The 16,633-nt window shown below is 40.5% G+C and overlaps 1 protein-coding gene across 3 annotated transcripts in view; it reads left to right on the forward strand.

The window, feature by feature from the left end:
* Positions 1–403: 403 nt before the first annotated feature.
* The window catches only part of cep120 (centrosomal protein 120), a 62,080-nt gene continuing 45,850 nt past the window's right edge, over positions 404–16,633 (forward strand). For 2 of the 3 annotated variants that reach the window (XM_014174901.2, XM_014174903.2), the window contains exons 1-5: positions 404–848; positions 1,322–1,478; positions 1,655–1,769; positions 6,471–6,615; positions 8,462–8,610. In XM_014174901.2, coding sequence (XP_014030376.2) covers positions 800–848; positions 1,322–1,478; positions 1,655–1,769; positions 6,471–6,615; positions 8,462–8,610 — 615 coding nt within the window. In that variant the 5' untranslated portion in view covers positions 404–799. The remainder of the gene's footprint in view (positions 849–1,321; positions 1,479–1,654; positions 1,770–6,470; positions 6,616–8,461; positions 8,611–16,633) is intronic. The other variant, XM_014174904.2, reaches the window with a different exon arrangement.

The following is a 16,633-nucleotide window of genomic DNA, read 5'->3' on the forward strand; positions in this document are numbered from 1 at the left end:
AGTTCAATATTTCCGTCCTTGATGCACATGTGCCTCGCAAGGCTGCAGAAAGGTTTGCAGCATTGATACGGTCATTTTCGCTGTATTCGACCAAAGCGTCGATAACCACCGGGATCTCCATGCTAAAAATGTTGCATGGAGACACATTGCCAATATGATTGGATTACCTGGTTAGTTGAATGTGAAATAATTAGCTGGAAAGTGGAAGATAGGTGCTGGCAATTAGCTAAACGATCTAGCAAAGTGTTTGGCTTTGTAGTTAGCTGGCTTGACTGTTTTATGAACGTCTGTTTGTAACAATGCACGAGTTGAAAATACAGAATTCTTGCGGTATACAGAACGCACCGCAGCATCACCAACCCAGCGTTGCGGACTGCTTCATTAACAATAAGACTTCCGCCGGAAGACAAATAGTTTGAGCAACTTCTGGATGAGACTTTATGCGATTCTGCAAATGTAACGAAACGGAGGAGGACCTACCTGAATGTGTCCGATATAAACTCTCGTTTTCGTTCCAAAACGTTTTCCGTTTGGAGTAAACGGTTGCTACAGACGAAACGTTTTGCAACATAATCGGCGTAATGAATACACCCGAGGTCTCATTCGACACTTCCGATTTTGAACGAAAGGGGTGGCGGCAATTAATAACAACAAAGCGGGGTGTGCAACGGGCAGACAGACTCTCCCTGGTGAAACATATTTCTGACAGCCATTGCTAGATACGTCTAGCAAGACAACCAGAAACACTTTATTAAAAAAATAAAGCTAGCTAGCCCGTCTAACTTACACAAATGCCATTATGTCATCGAAGTCCGACCAACTTCTCATCGTGGTGTCCATTCTTCAAGGTAACGTTTGGTCAAAGTCAATCCGTCTTGTGTTTTCTTTATTTACTAGGCTAGTTATCTAACATTAGTACGAAAATATTTACTAAGCGTATGTATTGTAGCTAACGTCAGCCCAAAGATACTGGTAGCTAGCTAGCTAGCTCATTTTCTCACTTTTATTTCTGCAACGTTAACGTAGCTAACTAACGTTAGCTAGTTAGCTATCTTGTAACTAGTTAGCGAGTACATTACGGTGATGGTTAGTTAACGTCAGCTAGTTAGCTAGTTAGCTATCTTGTAACTAGTTAGCGAGTACATTACGGTGATGGTTAGTTAACGTCAGCTAGTTAACTGTTAAATCTAGCTAGCTGATAAGCTTCTTATTGAAATGGTTGGTTAGATGGCTAGCCATGGTGTACATTTAGCTAAGCACATTATTATATGCCACAGAGGCTACAAGCATGTCTGTTTGAAATATATTTTGCTCGACCCAGGTCGTCAATTCCCAAAGAGCCAGCGCCACAACCTTATAGTACATGCAAAGTTTGATGGAGAGCAGTTGGCTACAGACCCTGTTGATCACAAGGAGCAGCCTCAGTTCTGCACAGAGTTGGCCTGGGAACTTGATCGCAGGACCCTGCACCAACACAGGTCATTCATAACTACATACCTTCTCTCTAGATACTATTGATGCCCCGTTACTTAATTTTACTTTCATGATGGTTCATTTCCCTGCAGTTATGCACTTTGATTGCTGATGCGCTAGGCTACTACTAGTACACATGCATGCAACTGAAGATTGTAATGTCAATGTTCTGTACCCCCAGACTCCAGCGCACACCCATCAAACTACAGTGCTATGCTGTTGATACAACCACATCTGTGAAAGAGTGTGTTGGATATATTATTCTTGATTTAAGATCTGTGCAAGAAATCAAACAGGTGAGCTCCTCCGGTGTTCTCTGAATATTGCTATTCAAGATGTTAGCTATCAATGTGATACCGGCTTTTTGTTAATTACGTTTCATATGTTGAAGATAAATTGTATCTGTCACATGCTTCGTCAAAAACAGGTGTAGACTAACAGTGAAATGCCTACTTATGGGTCCTTTTCCAACTATGCAGAGTTGAATAAATAGAAATAGTGTCATGAGGACTAAATACACAGACAATAACGAGTAAATGTAACATGGCTGTATACAGGGAGTACCAGTACCGAGTCGATGTGTAGGGGTAAAAGGTAGTGGTAGGTATGGGGTAAGTGAGTAGGCAACATGATCGATAATAGACAGGAGCAGCGTATGTGGTGTGTGTATGGCGTCAGTATGCATATGTATTGGGATGTGAGTGTGTGGGTAGAGTCCAGTGTGTTCCTAGTCAGTGCAAAAGACGGTAAGTCCAGGTAGCCATTTGATTAGCTATTTAGCAGTCTTGTTTAGTAGTCTTATGGCTTGAGGCTAGAAGCTTTTCAGGGTCCTGTTGGTTCCAGACTTTGTGCACTGGTACAGCTTGTCATGCGGTTGCTTGGGTGACTGGAGTCTTGGACAATTTTTTTGGGGGGGCCTTCATCTGACACCAACCACCTGGTGTAGAGGTCCTGGATGGTACCCTCTATAGTAGAGGTCGACTGATTAATTAATCGGAATGGCCGATTTCAAGTTTTCATAACAATCGGTAATCAGCATTTTTGGACGCCGATTACATTGCATTCCACGAGGAGACTGCGTGGCAGGCTGACTACCTGTTATGCAAGTGCAGCAAGGAGCCAAGATAAGGTGCTAGCTAGCATTAAACTTATCTTATAAAAAACTATCTTAACATAATCACTAGTTAACTACACATGGTTGATGATATTACTAGTTTATCTAGCTTGTCCTGCGTTGCATATAATCGATTCGGTGCCTGTTAATTTATCATTGAATCACAGCCTACTTCGCCAAACGGGTGATTTAACAAGCGCATTTGTGAAAAAGCACTGTCGTTGCACCAATGTGTACCTAACCATAAACATCGATGCATTTCTTAAAATCAATACACAAGTATATATTTTTAAACCTGCATATTTAGTTAATATTGCCTGCTAACATTAATTTCTTTTAACTAGGGAAATTGTCACTTCTCTGCGTTCTGTGCAAGCAGAGTCAGGGTATATGCAGCAGTTTGGGCCGCCTGGCTCGTTGCGAACTGTGTGAAGACCATTTCTTCCTAACAAAGACCGTAATTAATTTGCCAGATTTGTACATAATTATGACATAACATTGAAGGTTGTGCAATGTAACAGCAATATTTAGACTTAGGGATGCCACCCATTAGATAAAATACGGAACGGTTCCGTATTTCACTGAAAGAATAAACGTTTTGTTTTCGAAATGATCGTTTCCGGATTTGACCATATTAATGACCCAAGGCTTGTATTTCTGTGTGTTATTATATTTAAGGATGATTTGATCGAGCAGTCTGACTGAGCGGTGGTAGGCAGCAGCAGGCTCATAAGCGTTCATTCAAACAGCACTTTCCTGCATTTGCCAGCAGCTCTTCGCTGTGCTTCAAGCATTGCGCTGTTTATGACTTCAAGCCTATCAACTCCCAAGATTAGGCTGGCAATACTAAATACTAATCTTATGTCTGAAGAATGTACAAAGTTAGCTTGAACACTTGAAAGTCTATATTTTGACAGAATGTCACATAACATACTGTATGTGGATTGTGTAAATTCTGTCTTTTTATACATGCATACAGTGCATTCAGAAAGTATTCGGACCCCTTGACTTTTTCCCACATTTTGTTACATTACAACCTTATTCTAAAAATGTTTTTCCCCCCTTTTCAATCTACACATAATACCCCATAATGACAAAGCAAAAACAGGTTTTTAGAAATTGTAGCAAATTTATAAAGAAATAGGAAATATCATATTTACATAAGTATTCAGACCCTTTACTCAGTACTTTGTTGAAGCAGCTTTGGCAGTGATTACAGCCTAGAGTCTTCTTTGGTATGACGCTACAAGCTTGGCACACCTGTATTTGGGGAGTTTCTCCCATTTTTCTCTGCAGATCCTCTCAAGCTCTATCAGGTTGGATGGGGAGCGTCGCTACACAGCTATTCTCAGGTCTCTCCAGAGATGTTCGATCGAGTTCAAGTCCGGGCTTTGGCTGGGCCACTCAAGGACATTGAGACTTGTCCCGAAGCCACTCCTGTGTTGTCTTGGCTGTGTGCTTCGGGTCGTTGTCCTGTTGGGAGGTGAACCTATGGCCCCGTCTGAGGTCCTGAGTACTCTGGAGCAGGTTTTCATCAAGGATTTCTCTACTTTGCTCTGTTCATCTTTCCCTTAATCCTGACTGGTCTCCCAGTCCCTGCCACTGAAAAACATCCCCACAGCATGATGCTGCCGCCACCATGCTTCACCATCGGGATGGTGTCAGCTTTCCTCCAGACATGACGCTTGGCATTCAGGCCAAATAGTTCAATCTTTGTTTCATCAGACCAGAGAATCTTGTTTCTCATGGACAGAGTCCTTTAGGTGCCTTTTGGCAAACTCCAAGCGGGCTGTCATGTGCCTTTTACTGTTTGGCCACTCTACCATAGAGGCCTGATTTAGTGGAGTGGTGCAGATATGGTTGTCCTTCTGGAAGGTTCTCCTATCTCCACAGAGGAACTCTTGAGCTCTGTCAGAGTGACCATTGGGTTCTTGGTTACCTCCCTGACCAAGGCCCTTCTCCCTTAATTGCTCAGAGCAAACTTTTTCCATTTATGGATGATGGAGGTCACTTTGTTCTTGGGGACCTTCAATTCTGCCAAAACAATTTTGGTACCCTTCCCCAGATCTGTGCCTCGACACAATCCTTTCTCTGAGTTCTACGGACAATTCCTTCGACCTCATGGCTTGGTTTGTGCTCTAACATGCACTGCCAACTGTGGGACCTTTTTATATAGAGCGGTGTGTGCCTTTCCAAATCATGTCCAATTAATTGATTACACCACAGGTGGACTTCAAGGAAGTTGTTGAAACCTCTCAAGGATGATCAATGGAAACAGGATGCACCTGAGCTCAATTTCGTGTCTCATAGCAAATAGTCTGAATACTTGTGTAAAGATTTACATTTTCAAAATTGTTTCAACCTGTTTTCGCTTTGTCATAATCGGGTATTGTGTGTAGATTGCTGAGAATTGTTTTATTTAATACATTACAGCCTTATTCTAAAATGTGGAAAAAGTTAAGGGGTCTGAATACTTTGCCGACTGCATTGTGTGTGTGTGTGCGATATACAGTACCAGTAGAACATTTTAAAATATGTACTATTTTCTACATTGTACAATAATAGTGAAGACATAAACTATGAAATAACACGCATGGAATTGTGTAGTAACCCAAAACGTCAATGTTTTATATTCTTTGCCCTTTGCCTTGAGGACAGCTTTGCACACTCTTGGCATTTTCTCAACCAGCTTCATGAGGTAGTCACCTGGAATGCATTTCAATTAACAGGTGTGCCTTGTTAATTTGTGGAATTTCTTTCCTCAATGCGTTTTGAGTCAATCAGTTGTGACAAGGTAGGAGTGGTATGCAGAAGAAAAAACCATGAAGCGCTATGATGAAACTGGCTCTGAGGACAGCCACAGGAAAGGAAGACCCACAGTTCATTAGAGTTAACTGCACTTCAAATTGCAGCCCAAGTAAATGCTTGACAGAGTTCAAGTAACAGACACATGTCAACATCAACTGTTCAGAGGAGACTGCATGAGTCAGGCCTTCATGGTTGAATTGCTGCAGAGAAACCACTACTAAAGGACACCAATATGAAGAGACTTGCTTGGGCCAAGAAACACAAGCAATGGACATTAGACCGGTTGAAATCTGTCCGTTGGCCTGGAGTCCAAATTTGAGATTTTTGGTTCCAACCGCCGTATCTTTGTGACGCAAGTAGGTGAACAGATTATATCCGTTTGTGTGGTTCCCACCTTGAAGCATGGAAATGTGGTTGTCCTTTGCTGGTGACACTGGTTTATTTAGAGTTTAAGGCACACTTAACCAGCATGGCTACCACAGTATTCTGCAGCGATACGCCATCTCTTCTGGTTTGTGCTTAGTGGGACATTCGTTTGTTTTTCAACATGACAATGACCCAAAACACCTCCAGGCTGTGTAAGGGCTTTTTGACCAAGAAGGAGAGTGATGGAGTGCTGCATCAGATGACCTGGCCTCCACAATCACCAATTTCAGATGGTTTGGATTGAGTTGTACCGCAGAGTGAAGGAAAAGCAGCCAACAATTGCTCAGCATATTTGGGAACTCCTTCAAGACTGTTGGAAAAGCATTCCAGGTGAAGCTGGTTGAGAGAATGCCAAGAGTGCAAAGCTGTCATCAAGGCAAAGGGTGGCTACTTTGAAGAATCTAAAATATAAACACTTTTTCGGTTACTATGCGATTCCATATGTGTTATTTCATAGTTTTGATGTATTCACTATTATTCTACAATGTGTCCAAACTTTTGACTGGTACTGTGTGTCTATCTGTATGTTTTTTATGTTTTTTTATTTTTTTTGTGCCAGCACAATTTCACCAAGTCAAATTCCTGAACATACAAATTTATTTGACGAATAAAGGGGATTCTGATGAGACTTGTTTCATTTTGTCACCAGGCTCCTAAATGGTATCCCTTACTAAGCAGCAAATACACCAAGTTGAAGCCAGCCATTCTGCTCACCATTGTACTGGAGAATGACACCAAACAAACAGAGCTGTCAATAGAACGATTCAAGGCCAAAAAAGCACCACCAAGACGAGGTGAGGAGTGTCTTCATAGGATGTGTCCCAAATGACACCCGTTTTCCTACATGGTGCTCTCTGGTCAAAGGACTCTCATCAAAAGAAGTGCACTGTATAGGGAATTGGGTGCCATTTGGGATGCACAAATACGGTGCCTTGCAAAAGTATTCACCCCCTTGGCATTTTTCCTATTTTGTTGCCTTACAACCTGGAATTAAAATAGATTTTTTGGGGGGGTTGTAATCATTTGATTTACACAACATACCTACCACTTTGAAGATGTAAAATATTTGTTGTGAAACAAACAAGAAATAAGAAAAAAAACAGAACTTGCATAACTATTCACCCCCCATCCCCCCAAAAAGTCAATACTTTGTAGAACCACCTTTTGCAGCAATTACAGCTGCAAGTCTCTTGGGGTATGTCTCTATAAGCCTGGCATATCTAGCCACTGCGATTTTTGCCCATTCTTCAAGGCAAATCTGTTCCAGCTCCTTGAAGTAGGATGGGTTCTGCTGGTGTTCAGCAATCTTTAAGTCATACCACAGATTCTCAATTGGATTGAGGTCTGGGCTTTAACTATGCAGTTCCAAGACATTTAAATGTTTCCCCTTAAACCACTCAAGTGTTGCTTTAGCAATATGCTTAGGGTCAATGTCCTACTGGAAGGTGAACCTCTCTCCCAGTCTCAAATCTCTGGAAGACTGAAACAGGTTTCCATCAAGAATTTCCCTGTATTTAGTGCCATCCTTCAATTCTGACCAATTTCCCAGTCCCTGCCGATGGAAAACATCCCCACAACATGATGCTGCCACCACCATGCTTCACTGTGGGGATGGTGTTCTTAGGGTTATGAGAGGTGTTGGGTTTGCACCAGACATACCATTTTCCTTCATGGCCAAAAAGCTCAATTTTAGACTCATCTGATTAGATCATTCTTCCATATGTTTGAGAAGTCTCCCACATTCCTTTTTGGCGAACGCCAAACGTGTTTGCTTATTTTTTTCTTTAAGCAATGTTTTTTTTTCTGGTCACTATTCCGTAAAGCCCAGCTCTGTGGAGTATACGGCTTAAAGTGTTCCTATGGACAGATAGTCCAATCTCCGCTGTGGAGCTTTGCAGCTCCTTCAGGGTTATCTTTGGTCTCTTTGTTGTCTCTCTGATTAATGCCCTCCTTGCCTGGTCTGTGAGTTTTAGTGAGCGACCCTCTCTTGGCAGGTTTGTTGTCATATTCTTGAAAAAAAATTAAATAATGGATTTAATGGTGCTCCGTGGGATGTTCAAAGATTTTGATTTTTTTTATAACCCTACCCTGACCTGTTTGGAGAGCTCCTTTGTCTTCATGGTGCCGCTTGCTTGGTGGTACCCCTTGCTTACTGGTGTTGCAGACTGGGGCCTTTCAGAACGTGTGTGTGTGTGTGTGTGTGTATGTATGTATGTGTGTGTATATATAAAATCTACTGAGATCATGTGACACTTAGATTGCACACAGGTGGACTTTTATTTAACTAATTATGTGACTTCTGAAGGTAATTGGTTACACCAGATCTTATTTTGGGGCTTCATAGCAAGGAGGGTGAATACATATGCACGCACCACTTTTAATATTTATTTATACATTTTTTTTAAACAAGTTTTTTCCATTTCACACAAAATAGTCCAAATTTGTGAGGTATGTCCATTACATGAATTCCAAATAAAAATCAATTTAAATTACAGGTTGTAATGCAACAAAATAGGAAAAACGCCAAGGGGGATGAATACTTTTGCAAGACAATGTAGATAAGTTATAATATATTACTTGAACACGTTTGGGAGATTTGGCTATATTTGGTGTTTTAACAACTGTCACCTGTTTTTGTAGGTTCTCCTGTGTTGAGTAACCTTTTGCCAGAGAAACTAGAGGCTGTTCTAAAAGAGGATGAAGGATATCACCAGATTGGACATCAAGATTATTGCACTGACTTGTTTGTTTTGTCTGTTACTGTGGCCTTTGCTACCAAGCTTGAACAGGTAAAGAGCTTCTTCACAAGCATTGTGTAAACATATATGTAGTAATTACTTTTCAATAGCTAGGTTTCCATCCAATTGGCAATAGATTTTCATGCAAATATTCTATAATCTGCATAAAAACAGTATGCACATTTTCCCACCAGAGATGTTTCCATCAAATGTTCTTGTTGCTGTACGTGATGGTGTAGTGCACATAAAAATACTTTTTGTGGCTAAATTCCCATGTATCAAATAGAAATACAAGTTAAATAGGTTTCCATCACATTTAACTACTGAAGGTTTCTCACAAAAATTTTTGCTTTATAGACCGAGTGTGCCCACTCTGGTATTGGCATGTGCGTTCTAGCCACTAGTGCTATCTGCATGCTGTTGGCTATAGCACATGTATAGCATACATGATGATATTATTATTATTATTATTATTATTGACAAAGAGCAAGATAATTTCTTTGGTCAAACGGCAGCAAAGCATCGATGATCGTGTCACCAGAATAAGATCCTCGATATTTATTGGAAAGTAGCATCATAACTTATTTAATCTGTAGCCTAATAAACTGCATTGTTTCCCCGAGTCATAGTGGGAAGACCACACAGGTCGTCATGTGACTCCAAGTTTACTTCGATATGATGGTTATGTCAATATTTGCGCATAAACTTTTCCACCTGCATGTCTTGCAAAAATAATTTTGCTGACACAAAAAGATCACACCATGTCTAGCATATTTTGTTTTGTCGACATTTGAAAAGTTTCCATCAGGCCGGTCATAAATTGTTTGACATGTGCTTTACTTGCATAAAGGTTTCGCGGAAACCTGGTTAATATAAACTTCCTTTTAATCTGTCTGTCTGCATATTTCAAGACATGCCATAAGGCGCTGTAGTGAGATACCCAATGGGCTGGACGATTCTATTCTCATCACCAATGTTCCCTCAAATCTTTTGGGGCACTGAGCAAATTTGTCTTATGAGCGGAATCTTGAGAATTTTGTGCAACTTCCGGCGCATGTTTAGAGTAAACACTGAGGTTGAACCCTTACAGTTTTAGACAGTAGCCAATATGCTTTGTAATGTATGATGCGAGAAACCACTTTTACAAAATAACATTGAATTATTATTACCATTCAGAGAGGTTGACTATGTTGGCTACCCCTCTGCCTATTTGCAAATTCAAGCCTGTCTCAAAGTGCAACACTGCCTCTTTTTAAGATATAAGATTTTTATCTGACTGGCTTTACAAAGACAGCTTGAAATGAAGCGTACATGCTTTGTGCTCTTGTAGGAAGCAGTAATGTAACGGTTGTCGTACGTAGTGGACCAAGGCGCAGCGGGTTGAGTGCTCATAATGACTTTTATTGAACACAAATTAAACAAGAAAACAATCAGGATTGCAGGCTAAAACACACAGCTATGCAACCACAACTTCCCACAAAGGGACAGGTAAAAGAGGGCTACCTAAGTATGACTCTCAATCAGCAACAACGATGTACAGCTGTTCCTGATTGAGAGCCATACCAGGCCAACACAAAGAAATACACAACATAGAAAACCATAGAAATACAAAACAAGAACATTACCCAAAAACCCCGGAACACATAAATCAAACACCCCTCTTACATAAATACATATCCCATTAAACCCCGAACCACATAAAACAAATACCCCCTGCCACGTCCTGACCAAACTACAATAACCAATAACCTCTTATACTGGTCAGGACGTGACAAGTAACTCCCCGTTGCTGACATATACTTATCTATAACTTGGCTAAGAACTCACTAACTAGCAAAGAATATCCACAAATGTGCACACCCAGATCTTAACTGATCTGAAAAGCGCATTCACTCGCAGATGATTGAAAGATCACTTTTGGGCTACCCCCGCCAGAGGAATTCTACTCCGTTGCTCTCTGGCTCTGCCTACAACAAAATCACGAACTAAATCCTGCAAAGTTATATTTGTTTTGGTTTATTGCATTGAAAATGGGCTGATTTATAATGTTGATTCGATCAAAGAAAGTGTTGATCTATGTAGTGAAACTAATGGGATGTAGTTCAATTTCTTGCGTCTCTGCAAAGCCTGGCATTTTTTTTTCGCGGTGGCTTAGAGGGAACATTGCGCATCACTCATCTTGAAAAAATATACTATATGCTAAAAACTTGGAAATCAATCAATGCAGGCACTAGGGATGGTGGTGTGAGCATGCTGGTCTGGGCAGATGAGATTAAGTCGTAGTTTGTGTGTCTAAGTTGTTCGCATATGCAGTACCTTCAGAAAATATTTATACCTCTTGACTTATTCCATATTTTGTTGTTACTCCCTGAATTCAAAATTCGTTAAATATATTTTTTTCCTCACCCATCTACCCCATAATGACAAAGTGAAACATGAATATGAAACACAGAAACATCTATTTTACATAAGTATTCACACCCCTGAGTCAATAGTTTGTAGAAGCACCTTTGGGGTAAGTCTCTAAAAGCTTTCCACATCTGGATTGTGCAACGTTAGCACAATTATTATTTTCAAAATTCTTCAAGCTCAGTCAAATTGGTTGTTGATCATTGCTAGACAACCATTTTTTAGGTCTTGCCATAGAATTCCAAGTAGATTTAAGTCAAAACGGTAACTTGGCCACTCAGGAACATTCACTGTCTTCTTGGTAAGAAACTCCAGTGTAGATTTGGGCCTTGTGTTTTAGAACAATGTGGCAGTGTGGCGAGCCTTATTCTGGTCAGAATATGATAATTAGGGCCCTCACGGAATCCAGGCATTAAAACGAAATTCATTGATATTACATTTTTTATTGACCTTAAAGGAAAGACCCTCCCAAAAACAATGTTTTGGTATTTGTCATTAGTCCATTGTTGACATGGTCCCAAAATGTTTTGCTTGTTGGAAATCAAAAAATGCATCATAAGGCGGTGATTTCTGTATTTTGAAAGTTACATACTTTTGTATGAATCATGTATGTGGACACCCCTTCAAATTAGTGTATTCGGCTATTTCGGCCACACCCGTTGCTGACAGGTATGTAAAATCGAGCACACCGCCATGCAATCTCCATAGAGAAACATCGACAGTAGAATGGCCTTACCGAAGAACTCATAGGATGCCACCTTTCCAACAAGTCAGTTCGTCAAATTTCTGTCTTGCTAGCGCTTCCCCGGTCAACTGTAAGTGCTGTTATTGTGAAGGGGAAACGTGTAGGAGCAACAACTGCTCAGCCGAGAAGTGGTACGCCAGAGAAGCTCACAGAATGGGACTGTAGCTCATAAAAAATCGTCTGTCCTCGGTTGCAACACTCACTATCGAGTTCCAAACTGACTCTGGAAGCAATGTCAGCACAATAACTGTTTTTCGGGAGCCTTATGAAATGGGTTTCTATGGCCGAGCAGCCGCATACATGCCTAAGATCATCATGAGCAATGCTAAGCGTCGGCTGGAGTGGTGTATCACTCTCTGGAGTGATGGAGTGATGAATCACGCTTAACCGTCGTCTGGCAGTCTGACAGACAAATCTGGGTTTGTTGGATGCCAGGAGAACTAGAGGTCGACCGATAATGATTTTTCGATACCGATTATTGGAGGACCAAAAAAGCTGATGCCGATTTAAAATAAAACAAATTGTGTATTTTTTTCCCCGTTTTTATTTAATTTATTTACTTTTTTTTTTTTTTTTATTGGGTTTTTTATATATATTTTTTTATATATATATATTTTTTGTAATAATGACAATTACAACAATACTGAATTAACACTTATTTTAACTTAATATAATACATGAATAAAATCAATTTAGCCTCAAATAAATAATGAAACATGTTCAATTTGGTTTAAATAATGCAAAAACAAAGGGTTGGAGAAGAAAGTAAAAGTGCCATGTAAAAAAGCTAACGTTTAACCTCTCTAGGGTCGGCGGGACGAAATCGTCCCACCTACGTAACAGCCAGTGGAATCCTGTGGCGCGTTATTCAAATACCTTAGAAATGCTATTACTTCAATTTCTCAAACATATGACTATTTTACACCATTTTAAAGACAAGACTCTCGTTAATCTAACCACACTGTCCGATTTCAAAAAGGCTTTACAACGAAAGCAAAACATTAGATTATGTCAGCAGAGTACCCAGCCAGAAATAATCAGACACCCATTTTTCAAGCTAGCATATAATGTCACATAAATCCAAACCACAGCTAAATGCAGCACTAACCTTTGATGATCTTCATCAGATGACACACCTAGGACATTATGTTATACAATACATGCATGTTTTGTTCAATCAAGTTCATATTTATATCAAAAACCAGCTTTTTACATTAGCATGTGACGTTCAGAACTAGCATACCCCGCGCAAACTTCCGGTGAATTTACTAAAAATTTACTAAATTACTCACGATAAACGTTCACAAAAAGCATAACAATTATTTTAAGAATTATAGATACAGAACTCCTCTATGCACTCGATATGTCCGATTTTAAAATAGCTTTTCGGTGAAAGCACATTTTGCAATATTCTCAGTAGACAGCCCGGCATCACAGGGCTAGCTATTTAGACACCCAGCAAGTTTAGCACTCACCAAAGTCAGATTTACTATAAGAAAAATGTTATTACCTTTGGTGTTCTTCGTCAGAATGCACTCCCAGGACTTCTACTTCAATAACAAATGTTGGTTTGCGTCAAAATAATCCATAGTTATATCCAAACAGCGGCGTTTTGTTCGTGCATTCAAGACACTATCCGAATGGTAAAGAAGGGTGATGAGCACGACGCATTTCGTGACAAAAAATTCTAAATATTCCATTACCGTACTTCAAAGCATGTCAACCGCTGTTTAAAATCAATTTTTATGCCATTTTTCTCGTAAAAAAGCGATAATATTCTGACCGGGAATCTGCGTTTAGGTAAAAAGACGAAAGAAAATAAAGCATGGGGTCGACTCGTGCACGCGCCTAAGCCCATTGTCCTCTGATCGGCCACTTGCCAAAAGCGCAAATGTGTTTCAGCCTGGGGCTGCCTCGATATCATTCAGCTTTTTCCCGGGCCTTCTGAGAGCCTATGGGAGCCGTAGGAAGTGTCACGTTACAGCAAAGATCCTCAGTCTTCAATAAAAAGAGCCAAGATGAAGAAGAACTTGTCAGACAGGCCACTTCCTGTTCAGAATCTTCTCAGGTTTTTGCCTGCCATATGAGTTCTGTTATACTCACAGACACCATTCAAACAGTTTTAGAAAGTTTAGGGTGTTTTCTATCCAAAGCCAATAATTATATGCATATTCTAGTTTCTGGGCAGTAGTAATAACCAGATTAAATCGGGTACGTTTTTTATCCGGCTGTGTAAATACTGCCCCCTACCCCCAACAGGTTAAGTTCCTTGCTCAGAACATGAAAACATTTGAAAGCTGGTGGTTCCTTTTAACATGAGTCTTCAATATTCCCAGGTAAGAAGTTTTAGGTTGTAGTTATTATAGGACTATTTCTCTCTACGATTTGTATTTCATATACCTTTGACTATTGGATGTTCTTATAGGCACTTTAGTATTGCCAGTGCAACAGTATAGCTTCCGTCCCTCTCCTCGCTCCTACCTGGGCTCGAACCAGGAACACATCGACAACAGCCACCCTCGAAGCATCGTTACCCATGTAGAGCAAAGGGAACAACCACTCCCAAGTCTCAGAGCGAGTGATGTTTGAAATGCTATTAGCGTGCACCCGCTAACTAGCTAGCCATTTGACATCGGTTACACCAGCCTAATCGTGGGAGTTGACAGGCTTGAAGTCATAAACAGCGCAATGCATTGCGAAGGGCTGCTGGCAAAACGCACGAAAGTGCTGTTTGAATGAATGCTTACGAGCCTGCTAGTGCCTACCATCGCTCTGTCAGACTGCTCTATCAAATCATATACTTAATTATAACATAGCACACAAACACGAGCCTTAGGTCATTAATATGGTCAAATCCGGAAACTATCACATTTATTCTTTCAGTGAAATACGGAACCGTTCCGTATTTTATCTAACGGGTGGCATCCATAAGTCTAAATATTCCTGTTACATTGCACAACCTTCAATGTTATGTCATAATTACGTAAAATTCTGGCAAATTAGTTCGCAACGAGCCAGGCGGCCCAAACTGTTGCATATACCCTGACTCTGCGTGCAATGAACGGAAGAGAAGTGGCACAGTTTCACCTGGTTAATATTGCCTGCTAACCTGGATTTCTTTTACCTAAATATGCAGGTTTAAAAATATATACTTCTGTGTATTGATTTTAAGAAAGGCATTGATGTTTATGGATAGGTACAGTCGTGCAACGATTGTGCTTTTTTTTCGCAAATGCGCTTTTGTTAAATCATCCCCCGTTTGGCGAAGTCGGATGTCTTTGTTAGGAAGAAATAGTATTCACACAGTTCGCAACGAGCCAGACGGCCCAAACTGCTGCATATACCCTGACTCTGTTGCAGAGGTGACACATTTTCCCTAGTTAAAAGAAATTCATGTTAGCAGGCAATATTAACTAAATATGCAGGTTTAAAAATATATACTTGTGTATTGATTTTAAGAAAGACATTGATGTGTATGGTTAGGTACAAGTTCGAGCAACGACAGTCCTTTTTCACGAATGCGCACCGCATTGATTATATGCAACGCAGGACAGGCTAGATTACTACACATGGTTGATGATATTACTAGTTTAACTAGTGATTTATGATTGATTGTTTTTTATAAGATAAGTTTAATGCTAGCTAGCAACTTACCTTGGCTTCTTACTGCATTTGCGTAACAGGCAGGCTCCTCGTGGAGTGCAATGTAAAGCAGGTGGTTAGAGCGTTGGACTAGTTAACCGTAAGGTTGCAAGATTGAATCCCCAAGCTGACAAGGTAAAAATCTGTCAATCTGCCTCTGAACAAGGCAGTTAATCGACCGTTCCTAGGCCGTCATTAACTGACTTGCCTAGTTAAAAAATATTTATATAAAATGTAAAAAAAAATCGGCAAATCGGTGGCCAAAAATACCGATTACTGATTGTTATGAAAACTCGAAATCGTCCCGAATTAATCGGCCATTCCGATTAATCGGCCAACCTCTAAGGAGAACGCTACCTGCCCCAATAAATAGTGCCAACTGTAAAGTTCGGTGGAGGAGGAATAATGGTCTGGGGTGGTTTTTCATGGTTTGGGCTATGCCCCTTAGTTACAGTGAAGGGAAATCTTAACGCTACAGCAAACAGTGACATTCTAATCTAGATGATTCTGTGCTTCCAACTTTGGGGCAGGCCCTTTCCTGTTTCAGCATGACAATATGCTGAAACATAGTGGGGGGGCAGGCCCGCCCCCCATGCACAAAGCGAGGTTAATACAGAAATGCTTTGTCAATCAGTGTGGAAGAACTTGACTGGCCTGCACAGAGCCCTGACCTCAACCCCATCTAACACCTTTGGGATGAATTGGAATGCTGACTGCGAGTCAGGCCTAATCCTTCAACATTTGTGCCCGACCTCCCTAATGCACCTGTGACTGAATGGAAGCAAGTCCCTGCAGCAATGTTCCAACATGTAGTGGAAAGCCTTCCCAGATGAGTGGAGGCTGTTTTATTTATAGCAGCAAACGGGGAACCAACTCCATATTAATGCCCATGATTTTGGAATGAGATGTTCGACGAGCAGGTGTTCACATACGCTACATGACGAAAGTTTCTTAACATGATTACTGACAAACAAAACATTTTCGGACTATATCAGCAATGGACTAATTAAACAAGTACCAGAATATGGGTGGAGTTTTCCTTTTTAATAGGGAATCAACTAAATGTATTTAATGTATTAATTTGCCCAAGTTTGTCATAAGACATTAAACAGAATGTATCAGTGATTTGTACTTCCTGCAACTTTTTGAAGAGGTGACGAGAATGCCCCTGTCTTTGTGCGTGTGTCTAATGAAAACAGTGCTAATGAAAACAGTCTTCCTTTCCCAAAGACCTTTTCAATTAAACGTTAACTACAAAGTTGCCTATGCTTGCCTGGC

The sequence above is a fragment of the Salmo salar genome, chromosome ssa26, assembly GCF_905237065.1.
Source record: "Salmo salar chromosome ssa26, Ssal_v3.1, whole genome shotgun sequence".
NCBI classification, from domain to species: domain Eukaryota; kingdom Metazoa; phylum Chordata; class Actinopteri; order Salmoniformes; family Salmonidae; genus Salmo; species Salmo salar.